The sequence below is a fragment of the Aegilops tauschii genome, chromosome 7 (assembly GCF_002575655.3).
Source record: "Aegilops tauschii subsp. strangulata cultivar AL8/78 chromosome 7, Aet v6.0, whole genome shotgun sequence".
In the NCBI taxonomy this organism is placed as follows: Eukaryota; Viridiplantae; Streptophyta; class Magnoliopsida; order Poales; family Poaceae; genus Aegilops; species Aegilops tauschii.
The window spans coordinates 65,346,805-65,372,228 of record NC_053041.3 but is presented as its reverse complement, the minus strand read 5'-3'; the positions used below and the strand labels follow the sequence as shown (position 1 = coordinate 65,372,228).

The window sequence follows — 25,424 nt, the reverse complement described above, 5'->3', positions numbered from 1 at the left end:
CACGGATTGCTAGAACTTTGTCAAATTCCATCATGATGTCTCGAGATTGAGCAAACGCAAATTCTAGGGAAGCAACAAGAACCTCGGGTAATAGATTTCATCTGTCACCCGCATAAATAATTTTCAGCAATAGATCTCATCTACTACCTAATTATATTATGCAATACCCATACATCTCCATGTATTCTAGATCGAAACCTGCATCTACGCATAGCACGGCTCTTGATGCCACTGTTGGGTAACGCAGCAGAAAACAAAAAATTTCCAACCTACGCACCAGCCCAGGACCACTATGGAGACTGCATACATGGTTTGATCTTTTTCGTTATCGACTCGTAGCGCAGCGGGAAGTAGAGTCGATGACGATCGGCGGTGCAGATCCCCGCAGCTAGGATTTACAACCTCCCAACCGCGAGGATGTATACCATCATCTGCTCCCTAGACAGCCCTCCGGGAGGCGGTCGAACAGCCCCCCCGGACGGTGTCGCGGACAGCCCTTCGGGAGGACCTTCGAAACTCGAACGGTCACTCGGACAGCCCTTCGGGAGGACCTTCGAAACTCGGACGGTCACACGGACAGCCCTTCGGGAGGCACTCACGAACTAAGACCGAAACTACGATCTCTCTACAGAGTTGCACACATACGGTGTCATCTATCCGGCAGGGCTTCGCCGTCCAGAACTAGTTCCTGCCGGAACCCAGACAGCCTTACGGCTCTACGAAACTCTTTTCGTGGGAGGGAGAGAAGAAGCCAGATCATGCATGGCACTTATATGTGAGAAGGGATGATCCTTTAGGCAGCCCCATCCACCCCTATTTATAGGCCAAGCCCAAGGGTGGCTTCTCCAAGAAGCCAAGGGGGGAAATACCAAAAAGGCCCTCAAGGTGGCTTCTCCAAGAAGCCAAGCAAAAAGCACTTTCAATATTCATGACGACATTTTTCAGCGTCCGTTCGAACTGAAAATATTTATGTGGGCTCAGAACATTTCCAGTACCCACTAAAATAATTTTCAACGCGTTCCGAAACAATTTCGGTTTAGTGATTTTCATCTGCGAAAAGCAACAAGAATGCGTTTTCACTATTCATGAAGACAATTTTTCGCGTCCACTAAATCCGAAAATATTTCTGTGGGTCCTAGAATAATTCCAGTACCCACTAAAATGATTTTGGATTCGTTTTGAAACAATTTCAGATTAGTGAATTTCATCTGCGAAAAACAGCCAAAGCGGTACCGGCAGCTCCGAAACATTTTCGGTTTTTATTTCTGAAAATTCCAAAAAGTTTCCAGAATGATTCTGGCACCCTCCAAGAATTATCAGGCATGTGCCGAAACCATTTTGACTTAATGGCATACCCCGAAACAACTTTTTCGGTTTCACCGAAACTCATCCGGTGACCTCTCTCTCCGGTACGATTCCGCTGTCCGAAACTTTTTTGGTGATTTTCTCTCAGACTCCCTGTCTAGTATTTAGCAGATAGATGACCCTTAAGCGTGTGACCCTATAGGTTCGGTGAAGTATAGACATGACTTGGAACCCCTTCCGATCAATGATCAACATCGGAGCCGTGGACACCCATATTGACCCCTATACCACACGAATGAATATTTGAGTGAACCTCCAGTTGAGGTGAGCTATTCCTGTTGCTTCACGATATATCACAAACACCTAAGGTGAGATTTATTGCATCCCCGTGGGCCAACACTTTGTCCACTATGCAAGTTACCTCGTTACCGGTTTTGTTCTCTTTTCTCGTTTCGTGTTCCGGCATCCCCGTGATCAAATCACAAAGTGTCTGGCCAGACGATGATGGACACCGTAACACCGAGTGGGCCCGAGTATATCTCTCCATCGTCGGAGGAGCAAATCCCAATCTCGAGCTATCAAGTTACTTAACATACTTTCCCATGAACCCGTAAGCCGCCGTAATAGCCATCCAGTTACGGATGATGTTTAACAAACCCCAAAGTTCATGAAGCAAGTATGAAGAAACTCGATACTCTCATGGTCTAAGGAATTATGCAAACATTAACTATCTCTGTGTTATAAACCATTAACTTGTGACGAATGAATCTCTTAGCATAACATCAATCCGGGTCGATTCAACACAAATGTTCTCTTAACATTGTGCCCTCAAAATTGCTGGCATAGACATGCCCATGATCAGGAAAACAGAACCATCATGCAACACTTGAGCTAGTCTTAGAGGCCAGACTAGGAATACTTCTTACCGTTTATTATTCCACACGTGCATATGAGTCTTCCTCCGAGCCTCGTGGATATTGCAGACTCGAGAATCATTGCAGTTATAGCATGGAACATAAACATAATTATGAACTCGGAGATAAATAATATCATTTATTATTGCCTCTAGGGCATATCTCCTACAGTAAACACCTTGTTCGCTTAGCAGTATGGGACTAAACTTAATTAGTTGCAAGCAGGGTGATACTTAGCAGCAGCGAGTTTTGAAGAAAAACGATGCTACTAAGTACTTTAGCAGTATAGCGCGTCCAGAGGAAGGGCGCTACTACTATATCTAGCCTGGAGGTAACGCCGTGGCAATTATAGTAGTAGCGCTTGTTTCACCTAGAGCGCTACTGCTACTGGGCTATTAGTAGCGCGGTTTCCTGAAGCTCGCTACTGCTAATTAGCAGTAGCGTTTGTTTTTAAACCACGCTGCTGCTAAGATTCTGTGTATAAGGTTTTTCCTAGTAGTGCTAGGTAGTGATGATGGTTCGCAAGGAAATATTTGCAAGTACTTGTTATTTCAAAATGTTTCAGTTCCTTGAACAAACTGGAGAGGCGATTAAAATACAATAATAAAGTAATAGGATAAGGCTTAAGGTTTCACCTACAGCCGTGTACATCTTCTAGGGAGACAATCTAAAGAAATCAACCTAGCAATGGTACAACATTACATATATCTTGTGCATGAATTATGCGGGAGATGTGTCCTAATAACCCCACGGCTAGCTGCCGCCGAGCCGTGGTACTATTGTCAATCCAAGGACTTATCTAACTTACGGGGTCAGCTCAGATATTAAGGATAACGACACCAATGCAGTAGGCATTTTTTGTATGACTACACCATATCTACCCCAGAGACTTGATTTTGTCGCCGTACTAATCTTAGTGCCATCGACGTTTAGCATAGCTTCCTGCTCCTCTCAGCATTTTACCTCTCCTTGTTCCGATCTTCAGTATCTCAGGTACCTGCGATCCTAGGATCAAGGTCGAGACAAGATACAAAATCATTGCACAACACATAGAAAGAATGTCCTCTCAAAAAGTAAACCGACATTCCCTTTATGGGCGTACATTGGGCTGTGAGGCTATGTCTTAACCGTTAGCCCGAGGACACCACTCACACATCGCGAATAAATCACAAAGAATTGATCACTATACTAGTATAGGACACCCTAACCAGCAACGTGCATAAGTGTCTACTAGCAGTGTTTCGCTGGCACACTGCTACTACTACACTGCTGGTAACTGGATACTAGTGGTGCACCCTGTGAACACCGCTGGTAATGCAGCTATTAGAAGCGTTCGCTCCACGAATGCCGCCGTTAGGTCCGAACTAGCACCGTTCGTCATGTTTGAACGCGACATGCAATTTAGCAACTAGCTGCGTTCAAGATTGCAGGGCGCCGCTAATTTGTCAGCATGTTGGTTACGTTCATGCTTTTGCGCCCGCTGCTAGTATATTTTGAAGGCCAAAATTTGTCTGCCATTGCAGCGTTTGCCATCGTGGTAGCATTTACACATTTTTTGTCACATACTTCCTCTATAAAAAAATATAAGACGTTTTGCAGGCTTGTCTCAAGTCTCTAAAACGTCTTATATTTGTTTACAAAGGTTGTGTCTATCATATGAAAAGAATGCTTTAAGTAATTAAAGTATTGAATTCACACATTACATAAGGCATCGATATGGTTGAATTATAAGCATGTATTTGACTGCGGTGGCTTTGCATGGGGCAGCGGCCCGGCGTCGTTGAAGTTGCTATTGACGAATCTTTGACGTTCGGTAACGAAGAGAGCAAATATCAGCTTGAATCACCCATATCAAACATATATAGCAACATATAGAAAGTAAGGTTACTCGTGTAAAGATAATTGCTAACTTCCAGCATGCATCATAATGACTTAATTGTAGCAAGTACATGAAAGGTATGGTAAGTTAGGAACAATGTTTGAACTGTTTTTAAACACAACATCACGTGTTCACTGCTGTATGTAGCGATGAAGTTGCTCCTGAAGGGTTGATACGCCACCGCCGTAGAAGATCCCTGTCTCGCCGCAGACGTCCTTGTTGATGATTTCGACGAGTGTCTATTGGATCTGTTTGAAGTCGACTCTGGAGTCATCACGTGTGAGAGCGGCAAGGGCTTGAACCCCATTTGGTGGCGCCATCCTTCTGTGGGAAAAGGTCCTATGATCCCTGTGAATTCTTACATGTGGTACATGACGTACCAAGGGGAGGTCCTTGCGTATTCAGACTGTTGAATGCAACATAAGGTTGTGTTGTGGCCGAACCGCACAATGCCTTCATTGTTTCTCTTCCTTCCATGCCATCGAACATGTTTAGAGCTTCATCTATTCAGTTTGTTGTAGTTTCTCTTGATTTTTTTATTCAAATCCAAGAATAAGGATAGGCAGTCTTTGGGAATATAACAATGAGGATCCAGTGGAAGTCGTTGTGAAAATAGTACACCACACCAGTCATTGTCAACCTTAGTAAGATGGAAGTATAATAGAAATATGCGGATGTTTATTCAGATTGGTGGAGGCTGACTGTGCGGTTGGCTGCATGGGAGACTTTTCCCGCATGTAGCTCGGCCATACTCCTTCAACATTTTCAGGGCCAAGGTGTTGTACTTCACCTGGTATGCAGTCCGAGGTTGATGCTCGGTTGCAAGAAGACACTGATGGTGGAAAGTTGTTGTTGAACTAGTTTCAAGACCGGTGACCGAAGACAACGAGCAACTCGGATAAGCCGAGGTGCAGCTAGACTTCAAGATTGGTTCATGGGTTACTTACAGTGTCCCGGCTATGGGGCCTCTCACCATGTCAACTCCCTGGACTGGCAGGCCGGGCTGAGGACCCCAAGCTCAGGTTCCATCCGGGGCCACTTTGGCTGGCCCATGACACATACAAAAAAGATTCCAGAAGCCTTGCCGTTTGGGACAAGAACTCCTTATCCGCGGATGACTCCTCTCCACTAGACAAGAACAATCTCATGGTAGACACTATAGTATGTACTATACCCCAACGCAATACAACACAAGCAAGACGTAGGGTTTATCTCCTCGTAGAGCCCAGAGCTGGGTAAATCCCTACCTCGAGATCTGCTAAAATTAGGCCCGTCACCGGCTTCATGGTCGTGGCGAGGCATCGCAGCGTTGGGTGAGGAGGCGAGGAGCGTTGGCTGTCTAAGTTCGACAGCAGGAGCGAGCTATGTGCGACATCGATGGGGAGAGGAGGCACATTTGTAGGCGCCGGGGGGGGGGGGGGGGGGTAGGTGACCGATAGGTGCCCCGCACTATGCCGCCATTAATGGCTACTGGCAATGGAATCCGCTCGACCACGAGGTGCGATGACGGGACGACGTCATTGTGTGTGAGCAAGGGTATGCAGTCAAAGGCTGGCAGCTGTAATTACGCCATGTGAATACTTGGTGGGACATAGTGTACACGCGTGGCGCACGGCTTACACACCGCCCATCACGGTGGCGTCAACATGGACGAGCACGGCCACGTGGCCCGGGTGTTTGCCGTGTGCTCCAAGTTCACACTCAGATTTCTCCTAAATACATTGAGTCTTTTTCTATACAACGAGCGTTTTTGTGCTGTGTCGCGCCGTACGTGGAGGTACGCCCAGGTCCAGGTCGTTGTCGTGTGCCGCGCCATTGATACACGGCTTACAGATGTGTAAGCCGGGCGGCCGATAATATACACTCGGCATATGGAGAAACACAAGGCTACATATGTTTTTCTAGTAGTGCGAGATCACCCTAGGGTTCATCCGCTCTTCTCATGACAGCTTCAAGAACGAGGAAGAACAACATAGGGGATCGGGGGAAGTTGGGGGTTAGGTTGGTGCGGCGATGGGGATCTGAGGTTTGGAGAGATTTTTCGGGCACCCTCGATGTAATTCAGGTCTCGCTCGAGCGCCGCGGTGGTGTCGCGTGTGTTCGTGATCTTGGGTTGCCAGAATGAATGCTTTTGTTCGGTCTATAAAACAGCTCGCCCCAAACGCCTTGTTCGGTATCCCGGGTGCTCCTATCGAACATTCAGTAGATATATATATCAGGGTCCATTTTTTAGGGAGTTAAATTTAAGAGTTCGGCTAGGAACCCTTCTTTTTTGACAGATTAAATGTAAGGAGTTAAAGTATAATGGATCATATAACAAAAGACTGATTTTCTAGAGATTGAGTAGAGATGCTCTAAGTTCGGCACAACACAGTCAAGTAGCCCCGTGTTCCTCAACTATGAACTCTGAATTCTGAACCACCTTGATCCGAGGGAACACCAGCACCGATCTGGTCACTCCCGTGAGTTCGCCCGCGTTTCCCTCAACGGCTTGATCCTCCTAAAGATGGCTCTGTGCTGCAAATTCCGCTTCAGGAGGTTCATGTCTTTGAAGGAGTCCGGGAAGAGACAGGTGAACCACCACTGGAGGCGGTGGGCGAAGTTGGGTATGCACAGCGTCCCGTGCCCGATCCAGCGCACCGCCGCGCGCGCGTAGGCGTCCGGGCTCAGCACCCATGGGCGAACAAAGAAGCTGTTCTTCACGGCGCTCGACACCATGTTTGTCTCCACAATGAATGGGATCTGCAAACACGACAAAACCAAAGGTAATCTGGTGACATGATGGATGTGAGCGCCACACACTGACTACGTACCTGGCATTGCACATCGATGCATGCGCTCTGGTACTCCACGGAGAGACTCCTGGAGAACTCTGCGACGTACCGTTTGGTGGCGACGTAGACAGAGTAGAGAGGGTGGGAGGGAAGGACCGATCCTGAGCCCGAGCCGATGTTTACGACTGCACCCCTGCCCCGCCGCACCATCCCTGGCAGCACCTCGGCTGTCACCTCCGTTAGCGCCAGTACGTTCACGCGTATCATCCTCACCCACGCTTCCACGTCCACCTCGTGGAGGTACACCGCGCCCGGCTTCGCCACCCCAGCGTTGTTCACCAGCACCCCTACATTCAGTCCCGCCACGGCCTCCCGGAGGCGACTCATCGCCTCGTCGCCTGCAGAAGATCGAACGATATGAGACGACTGGTCTGTGATCTGACGGGCACACACTCTATACTATTCGTACTGATTTTTACTCGTTTGCTATTGGCAAGTTGTCTGTATTTGCAACTCGCGTCAGTGTATTCGGGGAACGCAACCCCCCGCAATAGAGAAGGAGCGACCGGCATAGAGGCATTTGCTAACGATTTTGTCGCATTTTTAGTTGTGGGTGATGACAGTTTGTTCAGAGCGACATGATACTTTCTGTCAGAGAAGGTAATTTTTTGCTTAAAACTTCCACCATTTAATCTTGCCTCACAACTAAAACTGCCACTAAAAGGGTTCATTTGTCACCCATTTGCCAGCGAATGGTCGCCAGATAGGATTTCCATACTTTTATACCTTGCGCAGTGGATACGAGGGAGAAATCGAACAACACGGTCTTGGTCTGCATGGCATATGTCCTAGAGATTGTTTCGGAGATCTCGCGGAGTCTGGTGGGGTCACGACCGACGAGGACAAGATTGAGGCCAGACCGTGCGAGCTCCAGGGACATGGCACGTCCGATGCCTGATGTCGGCCCGGTGACGACAGCCCAGGCTCCGTATGTGCGACGGAGATCCTTGGGCCGGCGCAGGAAGAGCACGAGATTGGCGAGGAGGCGTATGCTGAGAGCGAAAACTTGTAGGGCACCGAGGGAGGCCAGCCAGAAGAAGAACCATACCGACGCAACCATCTCGCAACGCGTTTCCCTCAAAAAAAATTAGCTCGCAACGTGTTACGCTCCTTTGCTAGCAAGTGTGATGGCACTAACGAGCAAAGACCTCTGGCCTTGGTCGTGTGCGCGGCAACTCGTATTTATGCGTGGCGGACAGTAGACGAGTTAAGGGACACCACGCCATCCTCCAACAGCTTTGCATCATCTTTACTTGTCCACGCCATCCTCCAACAGCTTTGCCTCATCTTTACTTGTCCACGCCATCCTCCTTTGCCTCATCTTTACTTGTCCAAGCACATTTGAAAGCAACACAGACGGTGATATCATTTATTCACGTACTAACGGCAATTCTAACCGAATCCTCTAAAAATAAAGAAGTATTCAGCGGAATAAACCTTTAGTGAAGTATTTTTACTCCATTAAGTATTAGTCGGACCTAGCTAGTTGATCCCCTAAATATAATGGAGTAAAAAAAATATTTCATTTTCATTTCTCGCTATCAATAGATCGGTATATTCTTCTTCCCAATGCCAAAATTTACATCCATCCTACACATAAATTTGAGCAATCAATGAGCTACAAACGGTGCTACGGCACGCGCCTACCATATCCTCCAACAGGTTTGCCTCATCCCTGCTCATGGACTCTTGACAGCAACAAAGACGACGGTGATAGCAACTTGTCAGGAGCAGTCGTGAGAATGAAGGCAGAATAGGACGACGATGATCGCCAACAACACATCGGCCACCTGGGCTAGCGTTGTATTTCTTCTAAATAAACGTTTGGTTTGTAACAGTGGGAGTATTCAAGACGAAAGATTGAAGGCATACTGAAACCCACTTCAGATGACTGTTTTCTTATCGACTTAACCACCTCATTTGAATGGTATAGCCCGGTGTTTTTTAACCATATATCATCACCGATATGTCATTTTAGAGCATCTCTAATAGCAGTCCTATAAAACATAACCGTTTTTAGTGTTTTTGGACCAAAAAACGCAGCTCCCACCGTTTTCTTTTATCTAAATTTTGCATCAAATATTTTTGAGCAGCCCGAACAAACGCCAGTTTCTCTTAAAAAAAAACCACCAAACGGCTGCCCAAACCAAAAAACACAGCGCGCTGCCCTGACTGCCGGCCACATCCGGAAATTTCAGCTCGCCCGCCAGCGGCCCTGCCGTTACTGCCGCCGGCCGCAAAACTCCTGCCACCGATAGATGTTGTTCTGAAGCCTGACAGACTCCAATCGAACCCCTCCCCCTTTCCCCTCTTTCCCGGGCTGATTTTGTCGCCGTCGCGGGGAGCTCCGGTTCTGTCTGCGCCATGACCGAGCTGGGCGAGCTATGGCTGCGAGCGAGCACCCACTTGGAGAAGATGGGGTGCCAGGGAACTGCACGCATGCACGCACAGAAGACTAGGGTCGCTGCCTGCCCCTGCCGGTGTGCGGGCTTGTGGGGAAGGGTCTTGGGGCCGCGGACCATGCTGAGAACTTGTCCAAAGGCTCCGCAAGGTCGCACGTGTGCTTGCGATGACGAGCAGAGGCCCCAGGGCTCGCTGGATGGCGCCAATTTGGCCGCGGCAGCAGGCAATCCGAGGTAGAGGTTGAGGTCGCGTCGACATTTTTTTGATAACCTATTTAGTGACAGCTTTTGGAGTTGGACATTTTTTGGTGCCCTAAATTTTCCCAAATACTTATCAGTGCAGCTGCGCTAATTGGGCTTTCCGAGCGCACATGCTATGCGACAAAAAAACTCACATTGCATCTCAGCAGACCTACCATAAAGGATGTGTGTGTCGTCATTACAGTACAAAAAAGGAAACTATCTGGTCCTCGTCCCATCCAAACACAAGTCAAGAAAGAAAAAATACATGCATTTATTTGGGTTTTACAAAATTTAAAAAGCCATAACTTTTGGTTCGAGTATCGGAATTTAGATTTGTTTTCACCATTGGGTTTTTCACGGTGAGTTCTTCAAAACTAGATCTCATATGGGTATATTTCGACGAACTTTTTTTCTGAGCAACTTTGGGCAAGTTTAGTGTTATAGGAAAGCAACTTCTTCTTAGTTTGCCTACTATAATTTCCTATCAAGGAGAAGTCCTTAATAAGTTGCCTCTCATGACCATGATGTTCACTAAATTCACATATAAGTTGTCTACCACACAATTGAGTATGCGAACACTATGTTTCAGAATACATGCAGCATGAGCTACACTGACAGACAACTTGTCCTAGTATCATAGCCAACTAATTAGCGATGACATGCAAACGGGGCATCATTGTTAGGCAAGTAATTATCATTGTCAAGTTCTCGCGATTCGTTGGGACAGTTTCTTGGATTCGTTTTGAACAGGTTTTTGCATTCGTATTTTTTGTAATATAGTTGCTTTGTTTTGGTAGACGGTTGCTTGGATTATTTTGCTACAACAATTTTCATTTTGTGTTTTCTTTGTAATTGACTTGTTTTGGATTTTTGTTAGAATAGATAAGTTGCATGGGGAGGGGAGGTTGTAAGATAGTTGTCCACAAAGGCTATTCAAGTTGGTCATACGTTTTTTCTGCCTAAAGTAGACAATCTAAGTAGGAATGCTAGGGACAGTTGCTTGGTTTTGCTAGGACAATTTTTTTCATAGTCGTTATTTAGTAATGCAGTTGCTTGGATTGGATAGTACAATTGCTTAGTTTTGTAGGATAATTGCTCGGTTATGCTAGAATAATTTTGCATTGCTGTTTGGTAATACATTTGCTTGGTTTTGGTATAAACAATTTTGCATTGTGTTTTGGTATTGCAATTGCTTGGATTTGCTAGGACAATTGCTTGAATTTTTTGCTAGGAATAGTGGCTTTGGATCTTGCTAGAAAGTTGTGTGGATTTCTGCTAGGGGGGGGGGGGGGGGGGGGGGGCAGTTGCTTAGAGTTTGCTAGAACAATTGCTATACACAGATGTATATAGTTGCATACACACACAAGATGAGTTGGACTTGCACACATTTTCTTGATTTTCTCATTTTACACAAACCAACCAATAGGAAACACACATGAGTTGCTTGTTGAATGCACTGGAATTGCGCGAAAACACCCCAAAATTGCTATTTTTTTATGTGATACTCAAGTGCATAACGATCTGAAAGTTATTGTCCTTGTTTTGCCTCCAATAGCCCCATCAATGATGAACTTAGACTTTTTCATATGTAGCACTAAAGGTGCCTCATGTTGTGTGCGATTTTCTCATTTTTTTTACACAAACCAACCTAATAGGCTGTCCTACTGGGAAAAAATGAAGTTGCTTTTCTATAGCACTAAAGTTGCCTCCATCGTACCCAAAGTTGCCTCAAAAAAAAGTTTAACGAAACATATCTATGTGAGATCTAGTTTCGAAGAACTCGTCGCGAGAAAGCCAACTGTGAAAACGAAATTGAATTTCGACACTTAAATCAGAAGTTACAGTATTTTAAACTTTTTGGATCCCCAAATAAATGCACGCGAGGACATGGTTTCTTTTTTAGTGAACTACGGTCGTGCGCGTCAGCTGCTCTTTTCCATATTTAGATGAGCGCTAGTTCCTACCTGTGGGCGCTCGGGCGCCCCCTAGCCATGTCCATAAATTTTAGTCCAAGAACTTTTGGTGCCCTATTATAACGCAAGGAATTAAGAACCCCTGTCATGTGGGCTGAAATTGTGTGCAATTTTCCTTTAGCTTTGTTCTCTGGATTCCGAAAGTATACAGCTATCATAGCTCATGTACCCAACAAGGAAAATAATTAAAAAAATAAGGTCCTGTACATAGTTTGATTTTTTCCGTGGTAAAAAAAGCGCCACCCCCTAAATTATGCTATTCTATAGCGCGCTATTAGCAAGACATTGTACACTGATATATTTAGCGAGACAATCCTCTACATGCCGTAGCGTGCTATTAGCAGTGTTATAGAGCATGCTATCACTAATAATGCGGCACATGTTTTAATGAGTTTCTGTGAGTTGGCTCATGTACTCATACAACTAAGTATTTTTCTATTGATACCGTGTTTAGGGCTTTCTATTGAAATGCATTCCTGCCAAATGAAGCTAGTAACCAATAAGCTTATCTGACACTCCATAATGCTGAATCTCAACTTCCCACCATTATTGAGCAACATATACGTGAGGATTCAGAAGAATAAAGCTTTTTACAGAGGAATGAATCCGCACTTAATAGCTATGGGCCAGACCTTTGCGGTGCCCATCATATCATCTCCGCACTCATGGAGAGGCTCCAACCTTCTAGTGCATGTACCACTCCAGCAATGTGCCATGCCCTCATCACCCTCTTTGAAGCCAATTCTATTCATAAAGCGAGTAGCAACACATGTCAGTGTCTATCAGATTATGGACATCAAATCATCCTATTTCGCTTTTCTGGAGATTTCCAGAATCAGCTAATAATGAGAATATATTGCTAGTATGCCTCACTAGTGTGGATGTTCCGCATTGCCTTTGGGATCTTCTCATTGCAGGGTTACTCATGTAAGTGCAATCCTTGTGTGCCTTCTTAAGGAGAAACTGTGATGTAAATTGCCCCCATTTGTTGCTTATCATCTATGATATCGCCTATCCAGGTCTGTAGCAGTGAAGAAGTAATCATTGAATATATTGTTTCTCGGAGTGTTTGTTCCTACAATATATATGCTAGCCACATAGGCTTACATTGTAATTTCATGACATTTGCTGGTCGATGACACTATAGCATAATATGTGCTACTGTTTTCCATCAACAAAACATTGGATGTATTATTTTCGCAAGGTTTATAGAAGCATTCACGATCCTTCCCAATATCTCTAGTAGTACTATACCCCACTGACAATATCTGCACCCTAGAAAGTTTCTTGAGTGTTTTCATTCAGTAACTTTTACCTGAGGTATTTCATCACTGCAGAATTTCAGATAGGCAGTGCTGCTCTCTGCAACTTGTAGTTTGAGAATTTCATATTTCTTCTTTTGGTTCATGATTACCTACACAAAATTTCGTATATTTATAGTCATCCTTTTCAAGAAATGAGACCAATTCATATAAACAGTGAGCAACTATGCGAAATCAACAAAGTAGCAAGGTGATAGGTACCTGGACACCTCTCTCGCATAAAGCTGTAGTTGTGGCATGTACTACCTTAGAACCGCCTCCACTGAGAAACACCCACTTTGTATCTAAACGGATGCTCTTGAGAATAACTGTTGTTGCTATGCCACTTCCATCAACAAGTCGAACTCTAAATTTTGAATACTTTTGTGTAAATAATTCAGCACTTCCATTGAGTTATTTTTCCTGGGACCAAGAATATGAGGGTTAATATATTTGCGCTAACCATTTTTGTGCAAAGAGTGCATCTGACTCTTGTATTTCTTCTAGTAAAAACCGTATTAGTTCCACCAGCTTGTCCGAGTAATCGAAAGGTTGTCCTTAGATAGTTTTTTGCCAACATTTTTGAATGTTTTTTGACCCGATCAGAAGCTAAGTGTCAAGTGAAAGAAAGTATAAAGAGTGAGTTAAGCGTGTGGTTTTAAATTTAACTTTCAGAAATATTTCAGCACCTACCAGAATTACTGAACTTCAGTGATTTCGGTTTGCATTCCGGCCAAAGGACCAAGACGTTCACTTAAAATTAAAAAAAATGAAAATTTTGAAAAATATTTGTATTCTTGTGTATAAGTGAAATGACTGGAATATTTTGGCCGAAAGGTAAAGATATTGCTGTCCACTGAAATTATTAATATTCATTGAAATTCATCAAAATCTCACTGAAAGTGAAAACGATGGTGGGTAAGCAAGAAGAGTTTTGTCAACATGCATGATTTAGGAATCCAAGCCTGAGCATTTTGACCCCTATTCCATCCGCATCCAATATTGCCTGCTCAATTAACCTGTTGATGGATTCCCTCTCCATAATCAGGCCATACAGCACTAGGAGGAAATCCTATCAGTTTCCATACTATGAAGGTACACGATTCATGCAACTTGGAAAATCCATTACCTGGAAGTTGTATTGTGGTATCACCCATGTTTCCATCTTGTTCTTCTTCAGCTCGAGACTTTGTTATATGAATTATTCAAAAATAGAACATGTAATCCGATGAGAGTATCCATTACGCATATTAATTCTTTTGTTACATGAATTTTTCAAAAATTTGGGCCCTATTTTAGTTTTTCGCCCGGAGCCCCGAATTTGAGAAGATGGCCCTGGCATGTTCCATGTAATAATCATATGAAAACTGGAACTTACGTAGACAACATTTCTTCACTTTTACAGAACTAAGCAAAGTCACGGATTACATGCTTATTACATATTTCACGGAGACATACGATTCACATTACATGAGCACATCTTATTCTTGCTTTTCATGTCTGCTAGTGATACTGTTTACTTCATACATGACAACTGCATGTTTATTCGGAAAGCCATGATCATTGCTAGCCTGCTAGACATTTAGGTGAAATGTAGTTTAGGAAGCATGAGCATATTCATCTGAAGGGATGGTCCTCGTGGAGATGAGGTCGAATGACATGCCGTTTTCCTCGAGGCGCTTCTGGAGATCCGTGGGGCCGAAGACGATGCCGGGCGTGTACACCCCGCCTTTCGGCAGATTGGCTCGCTGGCTCAGCAGGATGAGGGCGCACTGGACGAGGACGATCGATGTCGTGATGTACCCGATCTCTGGCCCCGAAACTCTGGTGACGATCTCCTTGTCTGGCTTGCTTCCACACTCTGATGCGTGCTCCGAATCGATGTAGCCACGGCCGACGAACCATGTTTTGAATGAGGCGTTGCTGACCTCCGCTTCTGTTGGTCCGGTCTTTCTGAAAAACCCGAGGGAGAAGAACTCAGGGAATTTTAGCAAGAGAGACCTGCCGAAGGAGAAACCCGCAAGAATGCCGACGAAAATTGCAGTCGACAGGCACCACACAAGGCCCAGGATGGAACGACTGCCGATCTTCACACCGAAATGCGCAGGTTTGATAGAGGACCAGAACTCCTTCCTATGCTTCTCAAAATCTAAGGTTTCATCCGCACAAGGAAGGCCCTCGGGATGCTCTGCCACTTTTGCTAGTGTTCTCTTCACAACCACTGTGTCAGCAGAAGGTAACTTCATGGCCCACAGTCCTAGTGCCTTGTCATGCTCAATCATCAAGGATCCTTTGGGAGGCGGAGGACCCGGAATCTGCACATAGAGAGAAATCTTAACGTCAAATGTGATAATTATCCAAAAAAAATATTTTGTCATAATTGCACACATTGGATTCAGGGATTCAGGGCTATAACAAATGTGGTGGACATTTTTTGCAAGGATTTCTTAATTATGAATAACTACATAACTTTAAAAGATATTGAAGATTCTATATGCCATGCCCAATCTAGCACAACAAAGACAAGAACAGTTAAAAATATCAGACCTAACTTGAATTCAGAACACCGCCAAGCCATTTTTCTTTGTCTACACAAAGCATTTTCCAACACTACCCCCTCTTACTTTCGTCGGGGTTACTAAGATGAAAATATCCAATAACCTATCAAGATGCCCGTGCATTGCCACGTGACCATTGGCTTGGATGTGGTGAAATAATGTTAGTGTTCTTTATGACCGTTGTGTGATTTACGATTAGAAAATTTAGCAAAAATACGGTGAGAGATATGCAGCGTTAGAGAATTTTAAATGACTATAGCAGATTGGGAAGAGATCTAAAACCAAGATCGATTTTTAGTTGAAGTCACATTTTATCTTTGTTATTTGTGCCTTTTACAAAAAAAAGTGGGTCTCACATAAAAGTAGTGTATATGTTTCTTTCTGATATATGTCACATACTACCTCCGTCCTGGTTTATTAGCCCCCCACGTATTTTGAGTCAAACTTTGACCTTTGATTTAACTATAAAAAATAAGTTATATACCATAAAAAAGTATCATTGAAAACCTCTTTCAAATATGAATCCAACAACTTAAGTTTTGTGACATACAACTTCTATTTCGTTAAGCAAACCTGCGGTCAAAGTTAGGCACAAAATACGAAGGGGACTAATAAACCCGAATGGAGGTAGTATGAGTAAAGTACATTTGTTTATATGCCTCTTGGAAGGTTGCTAATTCCATATTTGGGGATACGTGTATTTATTTATTTATTTGAAAAGGATGTGGACCCATATGTGGACTCACCACCAACTCCAATCTTTATACGTAGGAAAGATATCTGGTAACACCACATTGATGTTTATTTCCCAATACCTTTTAGCCTTTTGCTCCATTCAATATACAAGTTGGGATTTTCTGAATGGCAAATGTTTTTAAGATATCAACTGCATCTTGATCAGGAATATGATCACAAAGGATACTGCCATACAACTTAACGAAGAAAATGCTCATGCTTAGGGCGCTTAGTCATAAAACTTCAGTTTTAGTAAGTTTTAGACAATGAAGGATGCAACTTGAATAGTGACAGCTGACAAAACACACCAACCAATACTATTATCAGCACACATAGTACATACATCCTTGTATATGGTCCAAATTGGCACTTCGGAAGAAACTCCAAATGTTCTGAGAGACGGATAACTGGATTTTATAATATAGAAAGTTCCAGTTTTATGGTAACTAACAGAACAACACTGGCATACCTGGGACGGGACTTCCTGTCTATTCTAACTCGAGCTAAACTAATTTCATCATGAGGAAATGTAGCACACCCGACTATACTTTAGTTGAAATTCAATAGGCAGATTAAGGAAATTCCGCATCCACTTGAGGACACATTTTTTTTAGGTAATCCATCATCCACTTGGGAGGTGATCATAAATTACATATTTGGCATGACCGTTGGGTAGCACGAGAACCTACTGGTGGCCTGAAATCCATTAAAGGGGAAGGGGAGTTTGTTGAATTACCAGAGAGAGAGAGAGAGGGGGGGGGGGGGGGGGGGAACGGAGGGAGGGGGAGAGAGAGAAGGTTGATGCTGACCTGTGGCCCCCACCTATAATAACGGTTAAACTAAACTGCATTAACTTTCCTGCCACATCAGCCCTGGCGGGTGGGTCCCGCCTGTCATAAACACGTTTAAATCGTCTAAAACGGTCATCAAGTAGTGCCTTGCAACGATATTAGCTTAAAGTTGTAATTGTTTGCTGACGTTTTTAAAATGGTAGTTCAGTGGGACACCAACAAGTAAACTGTTAGTTTTATGTTAAATACTCATTAAAGGGAGATGCAGTTTCAAACGGATCTCAGAGTTGCTAGACTTCAATGGTTGCTAGGATATGAACAAACTTCGGATGTTCTTCTTACCAACGGATATTCATGAGATATGCAACATCAGGCCCTCATTCCATCTTGGTGAGGATTTTTTAGCCTGGGCCCGTGAAAAAAACGTTGTATTCTCAGTTCAGAGTCTCAGTCAGATTTTTGTCGAGCTACCTAGCTACTACTCATTTAATCGAGGCTAAGAGCATCTCCAGCGCTGCGCCCAACAGGCCCTTCCCAGGCGTTTCTGCCGCGCCGGCGCCCAAAAAACGGTCCAGTCGCGCCTCCAGCAGCCCGTTTTTCGCCGGCTCGGGCCGAAACTGGTGCCGGCGGACCCGAGCCAAACCCGGCGCGCTGAGGGCGCCTGGGGGCGCCGGCACAAGCGAAAAGGGGCGTGGGGCCGCTCTGTCGGCGAGTCGAGCGCCTCTTCCCGCCGTTTCTTCCCGCTTTCCCCCATTTCCCTCCCATTTTCTCCATTCCTCCTGGCAATCTCCCTCCCGTTCACCTCCCAGCATCGCCATGCCGCCGAAGAAGTACGTGATCCCCCGCGCTGCGACCACCGCGACCGCCTCCGTCACCCAGCCGAAGAAGAGGAAGGCGAGGGCGCCGTCGCCCAGGCCACCGGGCATGACAAACGCCGAGTGGAGGGCGGAAGTTAAGCGACGGGAGGCTGTCACCGTCGACCGGCGGAACAGGGCAATCGCCAAGAAGGCCCGTGACAACGCGGCACGTGCCGCTGCGGCGGCGGCGGACCAAGCCGAGGCCGAGGCGACTCGCGTGAGGATGATGAACCCACCCGACGGCCACGCCCAGTACGCACCGTGGAGCCAGCAAAGCGTCGGCTCTCCGTCCGGCTTCTCGTCGTCGCCGCAGCCATGGGGATGCATGCCGTCGCCGGGCTACGCCCACGGGGACGCGCACGGTGTGTTCAACCCCAACATCACCTTCCCCCATGGACACCCGGCCCAGCGCACGCCCTCGCCCGCCTTCGCCGGCGTGCAGTACCCGCCATACACCTACTCGCCGCCGGCGTACGTGTGCTCCCCGACGCCCCCTCTCCGTCGTGGTGCGCTGCCCTTCTCGCAAGCTTCTACGTCGCACCTCGGCGACACCGATGAGACCGACGCCGACATGGACGACATCATCGCGGCAGGCTCGGCCGCGACCGCCGCGTCCCCCGGGTTCGCTACCCCGGACGACACGGTGGATCTCAGCGGTGGCATGGACGGCGAGCTCGGCTACGTCTACGGTGAGGAGGAGGAGGAGGAGGAGGACGTGGAGGAGGACGAGCCGGCGACTGTTCCGGCGAGGAGGCGCAAGAAGAAGAAGGGGACGGCCAGGTCCGGCGAGCCGGGCATCAAGTGGGCGTCCAAGGAGCAGGAATGCCTCGCCGAAGCGTGGAAAGTCTTTCTCTTCACCGTGTGCGCCCGCCAACTGTTCGTTCCTCCGTGCAGCTGGTGCGCATGTTCGCCTTGTATCGCCAGGGCAACGCCGACCAAGAGTTCAAGTACCTCCACGTTTACAAGCGCATTGACAAGTGCGAGAAGTGGGCAGAAGTCCGGCGCACCCTCGGCAAGGCCAAGGAGACCTACAAGCCGGACGCGCCGACGCCGGGCGCGTCAGAGGGGCGGCCGGACGGCAACAAAGGGGCCAAGAAGGGGAAACACGCCGACGCGGCTACCGCGCGAGTGCAGGAGTCCATCGAGCATTGCCTCGCCGACGCGCATGCCCGGGTCATCCTGCGTGAAGAGAAGACCGAGGCACGGTGGTCGGCGTTGATGACGAGCAGCGCCGTCAAGCTCGACCTACTCCGGACCAACGTCGCCGCGAAGAAGAGGAACACTGACCTGGCTTTCCTGCTGTGCGGGGCGGACATGCTCCAGAGCAACGACGAGGCTGTCAAGGCGTGGTACTTGGCCGAGCAGGGCCTCATCTTGAACCAGCTGTCGTCGACGGCGCCTCCAACTCCCACGCCGACGCCGCCGCCGCCGCCAAGCCCGAGCGATGATGCCTCCATGACTCCCCGCAGTACAGATGCCACGCCGACGCCGCCCAGCACAGAAGAAGCTCCGACCCCGCCAAGCCTGCGTACGCCGATGCCGGAGGCTGACCTCGCCGTCTGATGTGCTGCACGCGCGTTCATTCGATTGCCGAACTTGGGCCGCATGATCGCCGAATTTGTGGCGTCTATTTTGTGAGCAAGAATGACTACATTTGAATTTGCCGCGGGTTGGGGGAGGGCGTCTGGGGGCGTGACTGGGAGTTAGGTCGCCTCAGGGCCGATCTAGCGCCGGTTCGCCCCCAGGCCGCTCTTTTTCGGCGCCCTGAGGGCTGAACGGCTGGAGATGCTCTAAGCCAGATGCCGGCCATGTGAAAGGGAAATGGATAGCTACTATGTGCCGATCAATTTTCCACACCTGGTCGCGGCCGGAAGCTGGGACCTGGGAGGGTGAAGTTGAACACTGATGGCTCGTACATGAATGGTGATGGAGGAACATGTATGATTCTACGTGACCAGTCTGGTGCCCTTATTTTCTATTCTTGTAGTCAGCTCTTCGAGTGTTCAATGCTCTGGAAGCAGAATTATTAGCTACGCCGTTCATTAGGGATTACTTGTCAAAGAAATGAATGTATCTAGATGTATTTTAGTTGTAGATACATACATTTTTATCCATTTCTACGATAAATAATTCCTGACAAAGCGAGTATTTCAGAGGAACTTTTACTGGTGTTACAGTGGAGCACTTTGCCCGTGAACATTGAGTCCAATTGCTTGGAGGCAGTAGCAATGATTAAGAGCTCAATCAGCAATACATCAAGATATGCCTTCTTGGTAGTGGTGATCAAGAAGTTGATCGAAGAACATAGTTCTTGTATTACTCACAAACGTCGTAGTTTTAATTTTGCTAGTCATTTTATGGTGAACTATGATAGATAGGTAGATCCAACAGTCGTACGGCTGTTTGGCTAGGATTGGGTCCAGAGGACGTCAATGACATTGTCAGACGTGATTGTAATCCTAAACTTTGAGCAGTACAAGAATTGTTCTCGTAAATAAATAAAAGGAAATTCCGCATTACGTTAATAGGTGATCGATTTATTAGTTTCTATGATGGGTACCCTGTGGGGAAAAAAGTTTATATAGTATCAAACCCCCGCAAAAAAAAATCCCTCATGAGTCATTACCATCTCAACAGATTGCTATTTTAAACTAAGGTTTTTATAGTATCTGTAAAATAAGTAAATCATCAATTTGAAAAGTGAAATGTAAGAACATTAGTAACTCACACTGGGCTTCGCGGGCCTCGGCCGGGATCGGCGCAGCGCTTGCAGCTGGCTGGTGTTGGCCACCCCGAGAACGGCCGACTCAAACGTGGCGAAGTTCCCGACGATCTTTCTGTCCGACGACTCCAGGTTGACATACGCGACCACGCTCACCGGCGCTGACGGCGGCGTCCACTGCCTGGAGTGGAACAAGAACCCCAGGTCCGCGACGGTGGAGGCAAAACCGCACGCGGAGACAATCAGCGACCCGTTCTTGGCGGCGACCTCGTGGAGGTCGGCCTCGACGCGTTCCATGAACTCGGGCTCGCCGGAGATGTCGAGGCAGTGGGCCCCTGCTTCCGCGCAGGCCGCGGCCACCTGGCGGCCGTGGAGGCGGAAGGGCCCCGCGCAGGAGAGCAGGACGCGCGCCCGCGCGGTGACCACGGCGAGAGAGGCTGGGTCGGAGGTATCGGCGACGAGGATGGGGACGTCGGGCACGGGCCCCGGCGAGGCGGCCCAGCTGAGCGCGGCGGCGACGCGTTCCCGGCTGCGGCCGGCAAGCGCGAGGGTGCGGAGCGGGGAGGCGTTGGGGGGCAGGAACTTGAGGGCCTCGCGGATGACGTACTTGCCGGTAAAGCCCGATGCTCCGAAGATGACAACGTCGAACACCTCCGGCCCTGGCATTGGCGCAGACATGGAGTGGGGTTGGGTTCTCAGACGGGAGACTCGGGTGCAGTGCGTTGGATTGGTGCGACTGCGAGGTGGCTTCTCCTGCTCGGTTCGACCGCTTTTTACGTTGCTGTGGGAGTACCGGGAGAGACGCGGTCACGTTTTCACGCCTGATCCCAGCATTTTGTTGTGCTTCGTTACCGAGTGCGAGTAGGTGGCTGTTCGCTGTTGGCAATTCGCGTAAGTCCGTAGCACGCACACTAAGTTTTTTGTTTTTGTTTTTAAGCTAACCCTATATATAAAAGCACCTTTAATGTACTGAGCCAATACAATATCTTGAAATTGACGAAGTGATTACAGTCATCTTATAATCGACGGCATGTTCGAGATATTGAGCAGCACAACCTCTTAAAATTGATGAAGTCATTACAGACGCCTCATAGTCGATGAGAACATCTTCCCCTAGTGAACGAACATCACTGAAAAGTGTAAAATAAATCTTAAAAAAAGCGAGCACCAGTGACAAGTCTTAGACTTAAACCCTAATAGGCTGGGTCTATAAAAAACAAAAACAAAAACAAAACTAACCATCTAAGCTATGTTCGTTGCCCCTCGAGTGAGGGAGTTTGTACCCCGTGCATTGGTTATGTGACATCGAATGGAGAGGTTGTGGTTTTGGGAAGCACTAGTTATCTCTACTTCTAATGTCAGAGTTGGTGAATAGACTCCACGGTTTATTTTCGTCCCACCACTTTGAACCGTTTTTTTCGCTAGTTTTTTCGTCCCCTCCCACCCCCACTGGTTTATTTTCGTGTCAACCTCTCACACAACGAAAAAAATCTGAACGGATCAGAGCTTTCCATGCTGGCGTAAATTATTTACTAATGTTTTTATGTGAGAAAATCAATCACGATCAATCTCTAAAGATCAAATCTAAATTAATTAACCTTATCTTAAATCGCTCAATCACATTAATTAGTAAACAAATAATCTCTACTCCTAATGAAGCAGTTGGTAGTCTCCATTCCGTTTTTTGTCCCACCTCCCACCTTCGTCTGGTTTTTTCGTCTCACCTATAGTTTCACATTCATCTGTTTTTTCTCGTCCCACACAGGTAACGAAGAAAAACCCCGGGGAACGAGGAAGCCTCGAACACGGACGGGAACGAGCCTCCCCTCGATCTATTCGCTACATCCATCGTCCTCCTCCCCACTTCCATCTTCCTCCTGCTCCACGATCCCCCCAAGCTCGCCGCCGACCTCCTCTTCCACGATCCCCCCAAGCCCGCCGCCGGCCTCCACTCCCCACGACACCCCCCCCCCCCCCCCGACCTCGCCGCCAAACACCAGCTCCCAAGCCTTGAAAAAAAACACCAACTGCAATCGCAGGGCCGAACTGGCGGCACACTAGGGTTAGCGCCGGCGCCGTTCGCAGCACCACCCGCCCATCGCCCCCCCCCCCCCCCCCGGGACGGCTGCTAGTTCTGGCGCTTTGCCACCGTGATGCCCACTAGATCTCGCGCATGCCGTTTGTTCCTCCGCATCTGCCACTTCGGTGCAACCACTCCGCCATCCATAAAGAACGTGAAGGCAATGCTCCATTCAAGGGATCATGTCTAGCGACTAGACCGTCTACGTGGACGAAATCTTGAGCATCGAAGAGCAGATGCTCCGCAAGGCAAGCGTGGTTGCAGGCGACTGTTACACGTGTCGAGTCTGCTGACGGGATTTCTGTCTCTTAAGGTGAGCGTGAGGCCACGACAAGGTAAACCCTACTGTACAGCGAGTACGCACAATTAGGCACCAGTATGATGTTTCAATGATGGGCATGCCCACATTTTTATTATTATTTTCCGTTTGGTTGAGCACAATTGTATATTGCTAAAAGGGAATATTTCAATCTGGTTTGTTAATGCACACAACGCAAGGATACTTCAAACAAATGCAAGTATCTTCCATATGAAGGTCATCGGGCATTTGGAAGAGAAGAATGATGCAGATATAATCTCAGTTAAGGTCACTGGAGTTCGTCAAACAATTATTAATAGGTAAATGATCTCAGTTATACGTTGTTTGTTTTTTCTTCTCATGTGGATGCTTCATGCTGTAAACTATGCAGTGTACTTGGAGACAGTCACCAAGGCATTTTCTGTACAAACTAATCTAAGCTTTTTCTTCTCAAGTAGCTGTTTTATTTTGCTAATTGCTCTGCGACTCTATGTATAGCCGCTAAACAGAAGTCCTTTGATGTCAGATGCAAAGTTGATGAAGTTTTTTTCTACTCCCTTCATTTACTTATACAAGGCCACTATGAAATATACATTTTACATCAATACATGGCCACCAACAGTAATCGAGGAAAGAATTAATGATATTTCCTCGTACTAGCATCCTATTTAATATCTGCATGCATGCAGTTATAATGACACTAGATACTTCCTCTATTCAGTTTCCATGCATGCATGTTGCGTATTAATGATCCCGGTAAACGAAAGGAAAATTTGGCTTGTCAAGTATGCATTAAATTTTTAACTTTGTACCTATAATTTGAGTTTATGGCCTTGTATATAAAAATGGAGGCAGTATGTCAGATGCCCTTGTTTAGTGGGACGCTATGCGGGTTTTTGGTGAATGGTGCCGCTGCTGCAGCTCATTGGGTCTACCCCGACATTCAGCTGTGAATGGGCGTGGAACGGTTTGGCACTTCAAACTGTTATCAACTAATCATTGAAGCCTGCTTGGAAATTATATAGAAGTTTAATTTGTAGCGGAGTTATCAGTTCTCCTTTGATAAATGTACAATGTGAAGGCAAATAATCTTTTTGTATGTTTATGTTACATTACAGCTGGTCAAAACCCATGTGGATGTTGCATCTCTCTCTCTCTCTCTCTCTCACACACACACACACACACACACACACACACACACACACACACACACGCGCACGCGGACACACATGCAAACACATACGCGCGCGATCAGGCAATAGAGGGCCCTGCCTCCGAATGCCCACATGGTTGATTCCGAATGCAATATTTCATACTTTTTTTTGCTCTTATAAGTGGTGTATGCATAACCCAAATTAAGGGCTATCCAATTGAGCTTTCATCAATTGTGAGCCAATTACTTGCTTATTTGACATCTTCGATAGTATGCTCTAAATTACATTTTTTGGTATACTGTGTAAGAGAGATGATGTTGAATTTCATTTATCTTCCTCGATCATATTGAATGGATATATGGCCAATTGATTTATCATTGAATCGGACAAGTGAAAATGAATAGAAACTATCGGAACAACGAATTTAGTTAGTTATTTGCACAAACAATCGATTCTTATGTTGTAAGTTTTGCTATAACAATGGGTAAGAAAATAAATTATATTCCAGCTGCCAGGTAGCTAGGTAGGACCATCATATTTAATCGAATGACTAATTTTATTCTTCATGTTCGTCTGGAAGCTAGGATAATTTTAATGTGAATTTTTCAAAGGCATCCAGTGTTTGATGTAGTGTAATTTAATATACCAGCGATGATGGTATTGAATCTGTGAAGAAAATATATACATATTTCCTAATTGCTTCTTTTAATCAGGAGCTCAGGACTAACCTTTAGGCAGGAAAAAGTGGGACGATCTTCAGTAAGCTACAATGTTCATGTCTTCTTATATCATTTGACTGATGTGTTCTTGTATAATTCTTCTACTTTCGGAGCTATTATTGTGATTATTTTGACCTCATGTCTTCTTATATCATTTGACCTTATTTAGATATTACTGATTGTTAATCCAGCAAGGTCTTCAATTTTTTTTTGCTTTGTCCATTCAATTTTTTTTCTTCTAGCAACATTCATGGTTTAAGCTTTGATTTGGAAAACCACTTTCAATGTTATAGGAGGGACAAAGAGAAACAACAAGTCACAGTAGATATTGTGTAGTAGCAACATTAATGATCTGCTAATGTTACAGGGTCTTTTCTTCTTCCTTTAATGTTTGCATGACCAATGTGTATTTTTAATGATCAAACATGCACATGTCACATTAAGAGGTTGAGAGTAGCTCAAAAGATATGCATACATCCTCTACCTTTTCCCTAATGAAATATTTCTAAAACCATAGTAGATGTCAGGTGTAAATTCCATGAACTGTTGGTTTTTGTAATTATTTCCTGAAACTTTCGTTGTAGGGTTCTAGGATTGGTGAATAAGAGGGGTTGTTTTCTTTCTTTAGTATTTGCATGATCATACCTGGACATGTCACA

General features: G+C 46.1%; 2 protein-coding genes across 2 annotated transcripts; both read right to left on the bottom strand.

Annotated features, from left to right (window-relative positions):
- Positions 1-6,552: 6,552 nt before the first annotated feature.
- On the bottom strand, positions 6,553-7,997 carry LOC109733083 (very-long-chain 3-oxoacyl-CoA reductase 1-like). Its single transcript, XM_020292284.2, has 3 exons — positions 7,659-7,997; positions 6,912-7,270; positions 6,553-6,840 (listed from the first exon to the last, which is right to left on the bottom strand). Exons 1-3 carry the CDS (start codon positions 7,990-7,992, stop codon positions 6,553-6,555), a joined length of 981 nt encoding a protein of 326 aa, XP_020147873.1. The 5' UTR covers positions 7,993-7,997.
- Positions 7,998-14,192: 6,195 nt separating this feature from the next.
- On the bottom strand, positions 14,193-22,194 carry LOC109733082 (probable mitochondrial saccharopine dehydrogenase-like oxidoreductase At5g39410). The gene is made up of 2 exons (XM_020292283.3): positions 20,521-22,194; positions 14,193-15,166 (listed from the first exon to the last, which is right to left on the bottom strand). Exons 1-2 carry the CDS (start codon positions 21,190-21,192, stop codon positions 14,450-14,452), a joined length of 1,389 nt encoding a protein of 462 aa, XP_020147872.1. The 5' UTR covers positions 21,193-22,194; the 3' UTR covers positions 14,193-14,449.
- Between the last annotated feature and the right edge of the window lie 3,230 nt (positions 22,195-25,424).

What these genes read in the sequence shown, in the direction of transcription:
- LOC109733083 (XM_020292284.2), bottom strand. Translation starts at nt 7,992, where the DNA reads ATGGTTGCGTCGGTATGGTTCTTCTTCTGGCTGGCCTCCCTCGGTGCC. An exon ending in CCTCGTATCCACTGCGCAAG is followed by an intron (nt 7,271 to 7,658) that starts GTATAAAAGTAT and finishes GATCTTCTGCAG; the next exon opens with GCGACGAGGCGATGAGTCGC. An exon ending in GCATCGATGTGCAATGCCAG is followed by an intron (nt 6,841 to 6,911) that starts GTACGTAGTCAG and finishes TCGTGTTTGCAG; the next exon opens with ATCCCATTCATTGTGGAGAC.
- LOC109733082 (XM_020292283.3), bottom strand. Translation starts at nt 21,192, where the DNA reads ATGTCTGCGCCAATGCCAGGGCCGGAGGTGTTCGACGTTGTCATCTTC. An exon ending in CGAGGCCCGCGAAGCCCAGT is followed by an intron (nt 15,167 to 20,520) that starts GTGAGTTACTAA and finishes CTCTATGTGCAG; the next exon opens with ATTCCGGGTCCTCCGCCTCC.